Below are 12,049 nucleotides of genomic sequence, written 5' to 3'. Positions count from 1 at the left end.
GTTGCTTGTTTGACTGTTAGAATTGTCTTCTTTGTGTCCTAATTTTCTTTGAACATCTGTGGAAATTGGTTATAGGATGCTTTGTCTTGGTCTTGTTTATCTGGTTTGGTTTTTTTTTTTTTTCTTTTTTTTTTTGGTACTGTCTAGTATCTTTTTGGCTTTTGTTTCGTTTTTGGACTTTGGACAAATGACTATGTTTGAAATCTTGGACTGATGACTGTGTTTAAAATTATGAAACTGTTTGCTTTGTTCGCCGAAGAGTTTTACTTGGTCCCCTTAATGCTTAATAAGAAACTTAATTTTGTGAACCCCGCTCTAGTGGCGCTGTGTTGGTTGATAGCCAAGGTTAATTTTTAAACCATAGTGTTTTAAACAAGAACAAGAAAGGAATTACTGACATTTCCTCACAGAAGGAGAGCACTCATTAAGAGAAGTTCTTTAAAGAAGCCTGCCTTATCTGCTGGCCTTATTCCAAGGGAGGAGTCAGTCTCCGGCATTAGATTACTTTTCTCGTTGGTCATCATTAACATGGAGAGTGCCTTTGATCCTATTCCACAGCAGCCAGTTCCTGCCCCTGTGGTCAAAATATGCCCCAGGTGAACTGGTCATGATTCTTTTGTCAGCCACCTGGCATCTAGCACCCAGGTTCTAACCATTTCTCTATCCTAGAAGGGACATCCTCCACTCTCTCTACTGCTATGTCTGCCAAGATGATGGGGAGCCCCTGCCAAATGGCGCCATCCCTAAGCATACCCCAGTCCAGTACCTACTTCCCGAGGTCAAGCCCCAGGACTCAGACAAGATCTGCTGCCTCTCAAAAGGTGAGCAAAGCTTGTGCTTGTTTGTACAATGGCCTTTTTGTCCCAAGAGAGCCTCCTGTTTTAGCTGTGTGACTAAATGCTGTTTGCCCTCTTCAGTAGATCTCTATTCTCAAGATTCTCTTGTTTTCTCACCTACTGGAGGCCAGAAAGAATGTTCCAGACATGGATAGAAGGCCCTCACTTCTGCCTGTTGGATTCATTACGCCTAAAGGTAGGGAGTGCTCCAGGTCTGCTGCCAGGCTCCAAGAGTGGGTCTCTGAGGGGCTATAAAGTGCCCCACCAATTTGGCTAAAGTAAAAAAAAAGATATAAAGAAAAAGTTACAGAAACTTGAAGGATTCAGCTAAGTCACTGAGAGAGTTGTTGTAAGTTGCAGAGAAAATAAAGTTGATATATGGTTCAGGGTCAGTGCACAAAATTGGACAGCAACTAATAGCTGTAGAAGAAGATACAGACAGAGAGACTGAGGAAGAGAAAGAGGAAAGAAAGTAAAAAGAACAGGAAGCTAGAGAAAACAAAGAGACAAGAGAAGAACATATTCCGGCCACAGTAGTTAGAGAACCTAAGAAGATAGTACCTGGCTAAAGATCAGTGTGCCTAATACGAAAAAAAAGGGACAGTGGGTCAGAGAAAGGTCAAGAAAGAACAAGAGGGACCACTGGAGAGCTTCTTGGTCCTAGAGTGCTGGCTATATACAGAGATAGAAGGGAAGTGTGGATACAGGGACCCAATGCGCCGTGCTCCTATGGCCCCCCCCAGTGGGCCAATAACCGAAGACCTTGAGTACAAGGGGCTACTGACAACGAACAATACTTATGGACTGCCCGAAGAACAGTGGACCTTGGTGTGGGCCGGTTAACCCACCCACTAGCTCATGGTCATCCCTGACTGCCCCTATCCCTTGCTCATGAAAAATTTGCTCTCCAAAATGGCTTGAGTGGGCTAAATTGGCTGGCTGAGCCCATGTGTATACATATCTACAGACTGTATATGTGGAGCTTAAGACCTGTCTCAGTGCACCAGTACCTGATGCTGAGAGATGTGTTTGTGGCTTAGTGCCGTTCTGCCTGGAACACATCATTCCTGCCAGCCGGACTCTGACAATTATCACCCAATCCAGGACTTAAACTGTGATAGAGTGGCTGATGTTTTGCCTTTGAATAGAACGTCCCAAAAGATGGGACCACTGGTCAGCTGCCATGGACTAGATTCTCCACCGGTTGGGGACAATCTGGTCACCTTGCTGCCCAATCCTGACCTGGAGCCACCACAACACGAGTGTCAAGCCCTGGCAGAAGCCCATGGGTGGTCTGCGACTGGCTGATTGACCCCTGCTGAAAGCCGAGGACCTTGTCCACAGACGGGAACAGTTCTCCTCATGAATGAAGGTCACAGATAAGTGGGTGCTGCCATGGTAGACAACACGATGTCATCTGGGATGGCTGAACTTCTATCCCCCCAGCACACATCAGTGTGACAGATGCCTTTGCCATCTCTTGGATGCCCTGGTGAAGCCAACAACTGTGAGTACTATTCATTGCTGAGAATATCAGGAAAGAAGAGATTCAGTGGCAGATAAAGTGGCTCGAAAAATGGCTATGCAGGAGCCTATCCTGGTTACAGGCCTACAAGATACAGCCACTGAGAACTAGGATCGGACTAAGGGATGGCCTCACTTAGAAAAGGCCCAAATTGCTTAAAAGAAAAAGGACAATGGCACACTTGAGGGAAAGCTATACTCCCCAGAGAACAAAGAAAAGACTCATTTTGCCAAATACAGAAATGGACTCATTTAAGAGATAAAAAGTTTGTCCAAATAGCTAAGATATATATAATAGACTTTAAGATTTTAGCCAGAGAGAAATATATATATATATATATGTATGGTATGTCAGTAGTAAATGCTTAACAAGCAAACAGGGCAAAGAGACCTAGAGAGTTTAATAAAAAGTCAAAGTAAATTTCACTGACATAAAACCAGAAAAATAGTGCTTGTAGATACTTTTTCAGGAATAGATAGAAGCTTTCCTCACCAAATGAGAGACGGCCTCTACAATCATCAAGCAGACAACGGCCCTACTTTTGTTGCCAAGGTAAGCCAGGGTGTGGCCAAGTATTTAGAGGTCGATTAAAAATTACATTATATTTACAGACCTCAAAGTTCAAGACAGGTAAAATAAATAAATAAAACTCTAAAAGAGACCCTGACCAAATTAAATTGACCATGGAGACTGGCCCAGACTGAGTGACACTCCTTCCCACTTGCTCTCCTCAGAGCAAAAAAAAAATACCCCTTCCAGATTCAGCGTTACCCCCTTTGAGATCTTATATGGGGCCTCAGCTCCCCTGACTGTGTTAGATGATGTTACTGAACCAGCATGCCATAGTAATAATGATTTTATATGCCAGGCTAAAAGACCTACAGGTGATACAGAAAGAAATCTGCTCACAGCTGACAGCAGCCTATGCCCGGGGACCCCCGAGACATCTCATCAGTTCCAGGTCGGAGACTGTAGCTACATACAATGACACGGAGCCCAGACACTCGATAAAAAGGATCGTACCTGGTGCTGCTGACCACCCTGACAGCCGTCAATTCTCAGCCCTCACCAGCTGCATACTAGCTGTTGGGGCTGAGAGGTGAGAGCTAGAGGGACACTCAGATCTTCAAAAGGCTCCCTAGACTTACACATCAGATAAGTGACTGAGAGACTGTTATAATGCTCACTTAAAGAGTGTGCTTTAAAAACAAGAATTTCATGTTTGCCCTGGGTTCCATCGAGAAAAATATAGAGATAGGCTTAATTTCTATTACAAATGATATAACATTACATATGTTAATACATCTTGATATCAGAATTCTAAGATTAGAATTACTTAGTAGAAGAAGAGGGGAATGAAGGACCCCAGCCTAATAGCAGTAACAGAAAGACCCCAGCCTAGCAGTAGTAATGCCATTTTACAAGGCTATATTTAGGAAGACTGGTTCAGGGAAAGGTCAGAACACCGAGTACACAGCGGCTGCCATGCAGGATATGTGTGGAGAGCCTAGCGACAGGATGATTGTGGTTGAGCGCCTGCCTGACAATGAGAAAGAAATGTAGAAAGCCCCGGGAGAGGTCCCACACCCTGGTGGGAGGCCGAGTCAGCCATTATGTTCCAAGAACACACTATAGAGAACTTGCCCCCGGGCTGACCCCTGTAACCATGCATCTGCTTCTGTATGCTTGCTTCTGCTTCCCAGAACCCTATAAAAAGCCCATCCTTGGTTCTGCTAGGCGCGTCAGTCTTCTGAATTGACTGAGACGCCCACAGATATCTGTGTATCTTGGTCAATAAAAATCCTCTTGCTGATTGCAGCCTGTGGACTCAGACTTGGGCTCGAAGATCTCCCTCCTGAGGGAAGATTCTCTCTGAGGGTCTTTCATTTGGGGGCTCGTCCGGGATGGGAGATCCTCTACCCAGAGACCACCGACCACCCACCGGGAGGTAAGCTGGCCAGCGTTTGTCTTGTCCTGTCTTGTCTTGCTTTGTGACTTGTTCTGTAAATGCTTAGTTTCTTGGCTTGGGTCTAGACCGTTTGTATTTGGGCGGGCCAGAGAAGGAGCTGACGAGCTCGGACTTCTCCCCCACAGCCCTGGAAGACGTTCCAAGGGTGTTTGGAGCCCGGTTTTCGGGGCTCAGCCCGTATCAGAAGGATACGTGGTTTTGGGTTAGAGGAGAAAGGAGAGAGCCGGATCCACTGAACTTTTGGTTTCAGTTTGACACCGAAGCCGTGCGGCGAGTCTATCTGTTGCTTGTTTGACTGTTAGAATTGTCTTCTTTGTGTCCTAATTTTCTTTGAACATCTGTGGAAATTGGTTATAGGATGCTTTGTCTTGGTCTTCTTTATCTGGTTTGGTTTTTTTTTTTTTCTTTTTTTTTTTTTTTGGTACTGTCTAGTATCTTTTTGGCTTTTGTTTCGTTTTTGGACTTTGGACAAATGACTATGTTTGAAATCTTGGACTGATGACTGTGTTTAAAATTATGAAACTGTTTGCTTTGTTCGCCGAAGAGTTTTACTTGGTCCCCTTAATGCTTAATAAGAAACTTAATTTTGTGAACCCCGCTCTAGTGGCGCTGTGTTGGTTGATAGCCAAGGTTAATTTTTAAAACATAGTGTTTTAAACAAGAACAAGAAAGGAATTACTGACATTTCCTCACAGAAGGAGAGCACTCATTAAGAGAAGTTCTTTAAAGAAGCCTGCCTTATCTGCTGGCCTTATTCCAAGGGAGGAGTCAGTCTCCGGCATTAGATTACTTTTCTCGTTGGTCATCATTAACATGGAGAGTGCCTTTGATCCTAGTCCACAGCAGCCAGTTCCTGCCCCTGTGGTCAAAATACGCCCCAGGTGAACTGGTCATGATTCTTTTGTCAGCCACCTGGCATCTAGCACCCAGGTTCTAACCATTTCTCTATCCTAGAAGGGACATCCTCCACTCTCTCTACTGCTATGTCTGCCAAGATGATGGGGAGCCCCTGCCAAATGGCGCCATCCCTAAGCATACCCCAGTCCAGTACCTACTTCCCGAGGTCAAGCCCCAGGACTCAGACAAGATCTGCTGCCTCTCAAAAGGTGAGCAAAGCTTGTGCTTGTTTGTACAATGGCCTTTTTGTCCCAAGAGAGCCTCCTGTTTTAGCTGTGTGACTAAATGCTGTTTGCCCTCTTCAGTAGATCTCTATTCTCAAGATTCTCTTGTTTTCTCACCTACTGGAGGCCAGAAAGAATGTTCCAGACATGGATAGAAGGCCCTCACTTCTGCCTGTTGGATTCATTACGCCTAAAGGTAGGGAGTGCTCCAGGTCTGCTGCCAGGCTCCAAGAGTGGGTCTCTGAGGGGCTATAAAGTGCCCCACCAATTTGGCTAAAGTAAAAAAAAAGATATAAAGAAAAAGTTACAGAAACTTGAAGGATTCAGCTAAGTCACTGAGAGAGTTGTTGTAAGTTGCAGAGAAAATAAAGTTGATATATGGTTCAGGGTCAGTGCACAAAATTGGACAGCAACTAATAGCTGTAGAAGAAGATACAGACAGAGAGACTGAGGAAGAGAAAGAGGAAAGAAAGTAAAAAGAACAGGAAGCTAGAGAAAACAAAGAGACAAGAGAAGAACATATTCCGGCCACAGTAGTTAGAGAACCTAAGAAGATAGTACCTGGCTAAAGATCAGTGTGCCTAATACGAAAAAAAAGGGACAGTGGGTCAGAGAAAGGTCAAGAAAGAACAAGAGGGACCACTGGAGAGCTTCTTGGTCCTAGAGTGCTGGCTATATACAGAGATAGAAGGGAAGTGTGGATACAGGGACCCAATGCGCCGTGCTCCTATGGCCCCCCCCAGTGGGCCAATAACCAAAGACCTTGAGTACAAGGGGCTACTGACAACGAACAATACTTATGGACTGCCCGAAGAACAGTGGACCTTGGTGTGGGCCGGTTAACCCACCCACTAGCTCATGGTCATCCCTGACTGCCTCTATCCCTTGCTCATGAAAAATTTGCTCTCCAAAATGGCTTGAGTGGGCTAAATTGGCTGGCTGAGCCCATGTGTATACATATCTACAGACTGTATATGTGGAGCTTAAGACCTGTCTCAGTGCACCAGTACCTGATGCTGAGAGATGTGTTTGTGGCTTAGTGCCGTTCTGCCTGGAACACATCATTCCTGCCAGCCGGACTCTGACAATTATCACCCAATCCAGGACTTAAACTGTGATAGAGTGGCTGATGTTTTGCCTTTGAATAGAACGTCCCAAAAGATGGGACCACTGGTCAGCTGCCATGGACTAGATTCTCCACCGGTTGGGGACAATCTGGTCACCTTGCTGCCCAATCCTGACCTGGAGCCACCACAACACGAGTGTCAAGCCCTGGCAGAAGCCCATGGGTGGTCTGCGACTGGCTGATTGACCCCTGCTGAAAGCCGAGGACCTTGTCCACAGACGGGAACAGTTCTCCTCATGAATGAAGGTCACAGATAAGTGGGTGCTGCCATGGTAGACAACACGATGTCATCTGGGATGGCTGAACTTCTATCCCCCCAGCACACATCAGTGTGACAGATGCCTTTGCCATCTCTTGGATGCCCTGGTGAAGCCAACAACTGTGAGTACTATTCATTGCTGAGAATATCAGGAAAGAAGAGATTCAGTGGCAGATAAAGTGGCTCGAAAAATGGCTATGCAGGAGCCTATCCTGGTTACAGGCCTACAAGATACAGCCACTGAGAACTAGGATCGGACTAAGGGATGGCCTCACTTAGAAAAGGCCCAAATTGCTTAAAAGAAAAAGGACAATGGCACACTTGAGGGAAAGCTATACTCCCCAGAGAACAAAGAAAAGACTCATTTTGCCAAATACAGAAATGGACTCATTTAAGAGATAAAAAGTTTGTCCAAATAGCTAAGATATATATAATAGACTTTAAGATTTTAGCCAGAGAGAAAAAAATATATATATATATGTATGGTATGTCAGTAGTAAATGCTTAACAAGCAAACAGGGCAAAGAGACCTAGAGAGTTTAATAAAAAGTCAAAGTAAATTTCACTGACATAAAACCAGAAAAATAGTGCTTGTAGATACTTTTTCAGGAATAGATAGAAGCTTTCCTCACCAAATGAGAGACGGCCTCTACAATCATCAAGCAGACAACGGCCCTACTTTTGTTGCCAAGGTAAGCCAGGGTGTGGCCAAGTATTTAGAGGTCGATTAAAAATTACATTATATTTACAGACCTCAAAGTTCAAGACAGGTAAAATAAATAAATAAAACTCTAAAAGAGACCCTGACCAAATTAAATTGACCATGGAGACTGGCCCAGACTGAGTGACACTCCTTCCCACTTGCTCTCCTCAGAGCAAAAAAAAAATACCCCTTCCAGATTCAGCGTTACCCCCTTTGAGATCTTATATGGGGCCTCAGCTCCCCTGACTGTGTTAGATGATGTTACTGAACCAGCATGCCATAGTAATAATGATTTTATATGCCAGGCTAAAAGACCTACAGGTGATACAGAAAGAAATCTGCTCACAGCTGACAGCAGCCTATGCCCGGGGACCCCCGAGACATCTCATCAGTTCCAGGTCGGAGACTGTAGCTACATACAATGACACGGAGCCCAGACACTCGATAAAAAGGATCGTACCTGGTGCTGCTGACCACCCTGACAGCCGTCAATTCTCAGCCCTCACCAGCTGCATACTAGCTGTTGGGGCTGAGAGGTGAGAGCTAGAGGGACACTCAGATCTTCAAAAGGCTCCCTAGACTTACACATCAGATAAGTGACTGAGAGACTGTTATAATGCTCACTTAAAGAGTGTGCTTTAAAAACAAGAATTTCATGTTTGCCCTGGGTTCCATCGAGAAAAATATAGAGATAGGCTTAATTTCTATTACAAATGATATAACATTACATATGTTAATACATCTTGATATCAGAATTCTAAGATTAGAATTACTTAGTAGAAGAAGAGGGGAATGAAGGACCCCAGCCTAATAGCAGTAACAGAAAGACCCCAGCCTAGCAGTAGTAATGCCATTTTACAAGGCTATATTTAGGAAGACTGGTTCAGGGAAAGGTCAGAACACCGAGTACACAGCGGCTGCCATGCAGGATATGTGTGGAGAGCCTAGCGACAGGATGATTGTGGTTGAGCGCCTGCCTGACAATGAGAAAGAAATGTAGAAAGCCCCGGGAGAGGTCCCACACCCTGGTGGGAGGCCGAGTCAGCCATTATGTTCCAAGAACACACTATAGAGAACTTGCCCCCGGGCTGACCCCTGTAACCATGCATCTGCTTCTGTATGCTTGCTTCTGCTTCCCAGAACCCTATAAAAAGCCCATCCTTGGTTCTGCTAGGCGCGTCAGTCTTCTGAATTGACTGAGACGCCCACAGATATCTGTGTATCTTGGTCAATAAAAATCCTCTTGCTGATTGCAGCCTGTGGACTCAGACTTGGGCTCGAAGATCTCCCTCCTGAGGGAAGATTCTCTCTGAGGGTCTTTCATTTGGGGGCTCGTCCGGGATGGGAGATCCTCTACCCAGAGACCACCGACCACCCACCGGGAGGTAAGCTGGCCAGCGTTTGTCTTGTCCTGTCTTGTCTTGCTTTGTGACTTGTTCTGTAAATGCTTAGTTTCTTGGCTTGGGTCTAGACCGTTTGTATTTGGGCGGGCCAGAGAAGGAGCTGACGAGCTCGGACTTCTCCCCCACAGCCCTGGAAGACGTTCCAAGGGTGTTTGGAGCCCGGTTTTCGGGGCTCAGCCCGTATCAGAAGGATCCGTGGTTTTGGGTTAGAGGAGAAAGGAGAGAGCCGGATCCACTGAACTTTTGGTTTCAGTTTGACACCGAAGCCGTGCGGCGAGTCTATCTGTTGCTTGTTTGACTGTTAGAATTGTCTTCTTTGTGTCCTAATTTTCTTTGAACATCTGTGGAAATTGGTTATAGGATGCTTTGTCTTGGTCTTCTTTATCTGGTTTGGTTTTTTTTTTTCTTTTTTTTTTTTTTTTGGTACTGTCTAGTATCTTTTTGGCTTTTGTTTCGTTTTTGGACTTTGGACAAATGACTATGTTTGAAATATTGGACTGATGACTGTGTTTAAAATTATGAAACTGTTTGCTTTGTTCGCCGAAGAGTTTTACTTGGTCCCCTTAATGCTTAATAAGAAACTTAATTTTGTGAACCCCGCTCTAGTGGCGCTGTGTTGGTTGATAGCCAAGGTTAATTTTTAAAACATAGTGTTTTAAACAAGAACAAGAAAGGAATTACTGACATTTCCTCACAGAAGGAGAGCACTCATTAAGAGAAGTTCTTTAAAGAAGCCTGCCTTATCTGCTGGCCTTATTCCAAGGGAGGAGTCAGTCTCCGGCATTAGATTACTTTTCTCGTTGGTCATCATTAACATGGAGAGTGCCTTTGATCCTAGTCCACAGCAGCCAGTTCCTGCCCCTGTGGTCAAAATACGCCCCAGGTGAACTGGTCATGATTCTTTTGTCAGCCACCTGGCATCTAGCACCCAGGTTCTAACCATTTCTCTATCCTAGAAGGGACATCCTCCACTCTCTCTACTGCTATGTCTGCCAAGATGATGGGGAGCCCCTGCCAAATGGCGCCATCCCTAAGCATACCCCAGTCCAGTACCTACTTCCCGAGGTCAAGCCCCAGGACTCAGACAAGATCTGCTGCCTCTCAAAAGGTGAGCAAAGCTTGTGCTTGTTTGTACAATGGCCTTTTTGTCCCAAGAGAGCCTCCTGTTTTAGCTGTGTGACTAAATGCTGTTTGCCCTCTTCAGTAGATCTCTATTCTCAAGATTCTCTTGTTTTCTCACCTACTGGAGGCCAGAAAGAATGTTCCAGACATGGATAGAAGGCCCTCACTTCTGCCTGTTGGATTCATTACGCCTAAAGGTAGGGAGTGCTCCAGGTCTGCTGCCAGGCTCCAAGAGTGGGTCTCTGAGGGGCTATAAAGTGCCCCACCAATTTGGCTAAAGTAAAAAAAAAGATATAAAGAAAAAGTTACAGAAACTTGAAGGATTCAGCTAAGTCACTGAGAGAGTTGTTGTAAGTTGCAGAGAAAATAAAGTTGATATATGGTTCAGGGTCAGTGCACAAAATTGGACAGCAACTAATAGCTGTAGAAGAAGATACAGACAGAGAGACTGAGGAAGAGAAAGAGGAAAGAAAGTAAAAAGAACAGGAAGCTAGAGAAAACAAAGAGACAAGAGAAGAACATATTCCGGCCACAGTAGTTAGAGAACCTAAGAAGATAGTACCTGGCTAAAGATCAGTGTGCCTAATACGAAAAAAAAGGGACAGTGGGTCAGAGAAAGGTCAAGAAAGAACAAGAGGGACCACTGGAGAGCTTCTTGGTCCTAGAGTGCTGGCTATATACAGAGATAGAAGGGAAGTGTGGATACAGGGACCCAATGCGCCGTGCTCCTATGGCCCCCCCCAGTGGGCCAATAACCAAAGACCTTGAGTACAAGGGGCTACTGACAACGAACAATACTTATGGACTGCCCGAAGAACAGTGGACCTTGGTGTGGGCCGGTTAACCCACCCACTAGCTCATGGTCATCCCTGACTGCCCCTATCCCTTGCTCATGAAAAATTTGCTCTCCAAAATGGCTTGAGTGGGCTAAATTGGCTGGCTGAGCCCATGTGTATACATATCTACAGACTGTATATGTGGAGCTTAAGACCTGTCTCAGTGCACCAGTACCTGATGCTGAGAGATGTGTTTGTGGCTTAGTGCCGTTCTGCCTGGAACACATCATTCCTGCCAGCCGGACTCTGACAATTATCACCCAATCCAGGACTTAAACTGTGATAGAGTGGCTGATGTTTTGCCTTTGAATAGAACGTCCCAAAAGATGGGACCACTGGTCAGCTGCCATGGACTAGATTCTCCACCGGTTGGGGACAATCTGGTCACCTTGCTGCCCAATCCTGACCTGGAGCCACCACAACACGAGTGTCAAGCCCTGGCAGAAGCCCATGGGTGGTCTGCGACTGGCTGATTGACCCCTGCTGAAAGCCGAGGACCTTGTCCACAGACGGGAACAGTTCTCCTCATGAATGAAGGTCACAGATAAGTGGGTGCTGCCATGGTAGACAACACGATGTCATCTGGGATGGCTGAACTTCTATCCCCCCAGCACACATCAGTGTGACAGATGCCTTTGCCATCTCTTGGATGCCCTGGTGAAGCCAACAACTGTGAGTACTATTCATTGCTGAGAATATCAGGAAAGAAGAGATTCAGTGGCAGATAAAGTGGCTCGAAAAATGGCTATGCAGGAGCCTATCCTGGTTACAGGCCTACAAGATACAGCCACTGAGAACTAGGATCGGACTAAGGGATGGCCTCACTTAGAAAAGGCCCAAATTGCTTAAAAGAAAAAGGACAATGGCACACTTGAGGGAAAGCTATACTCCCCAGAGAACAAAGAAAAGACTCATTTTGCCAAATACAGAAATGGACTCATTTAAGAGATAAAAAGTTTGTCCAAATAGCTAAGATATATATAATAGACTTTAAGATTTTAGCCAGAGAGAAAAAAAAAATATATATATATGTATGGTATGTCAGTAGTAAATGCTTAACAAGCAAACAGGGCAAAGAGACCTAGAGAGTTTAATAAAAAGTCAAAGTAAATTTCACTGACATAAAACCAGAAAAATAGTGCTTGTAGA

The 12,049-nt window shown here is 45.1% G+C and overlaps 2 protein-coding genes and 1 long non-coding RNA gene across 4 annotated transcripts; all 3 read left to right on the top strand.

The window, feature by feature from the left end:
* Positions 1-775: 775 nt before the first annotated feature.
* LOC148001952 (uncharacterized) lies at positions 776-2,681 on the top strand. Its single transcript, XR_015634465.1, has 3 exons — positions 776-821; positions 968-1,032; positions 1,985-2,681. It is a non-coding gene; the product is annotated as an uncharacterized LOC148001952 (long non-coding RNA).
* Positions 2,682-4,180: 1,499 nt separating this feature from the next.
* LOC148001951 (carboxy-terminal domain RNA polymerase II polypeptide A small phosphatase 1-like) lies at positions 4,181-7,296 on the top strand. 2 transcript variants are annotated; one of them, XM_087579610.1, is made up of 4 exons: positions 4,181-4,309; positions 5,288-5,436; positions 5,583-5,647; positions 6,600-7,296. In XM_087579610.1, the coding sequence occupies exons 1-4, from the start codon at positions 4,266-4,268 to the stop codon at positions 6,690-6,692; spliced, it is 351 nt and encodes a 116-aa protein (XP_087435736.1). In that variant the 5' UTR covers positions 4,181-4,265; the 3' UTR covers positions 6,693-7,296. The 2 variants fall into 2 exon arrangements, 1 of the variants encoding a protein (XP_087435736.1); XR_015634428.1 differs by lacking the exons at positions 4,181-4,309; positions 6,600-7,296 and having other exon boundaries at positions 5,308-5,436; positions 5,578-5,647.
* A 548-nt stretch (positions 7,297-7,844) lies between these two features.
* On the top strand, positions 7,845-11,910 carry LOC148001950 (uncharacterized). The gene is made up of 5 exons (XM_087579609.1): positions 7,845-8,075; positions 8,796-8,924; positions 9,899-10,050; positions 10,197-10,261; positions 11,214-11,910. Exons 2-5 carry the CDS (start codon positions 8,881-8,883, stop codon positions 11,304-11,306), a joined length of 354 nt encoding a protein of 117 aa, XP_087435735.1. The 5' UTR covers positions 7,845-8,075; positions 8,796-8,880; the 3' UTR covers positions 11,307-11,910.
* The last annotated feature ends 139 nt before the right edge of the window (positions 11,911-12,049 follow it).

The sequence above is a fragment of the Rattus norvegicus genome, chromosome 12 (assembly GCF_021556685.1).
Source record: "Rattus norvegicus strain SHRSP/BbbUtx chromosome 12, alternate assembly SHRSP_T2T, whole genome shotgun sequence".
In the NCBI taxonomy this organism is placed as follows: Eukaryota; Metazoa; Chordata; class Mammalia; order Rodentia; family Muridae; genus Rattus; species Rattus norvegicus.
This window is presented reverse-complemented; position numbering and strand designations above follow the sequence as displayed.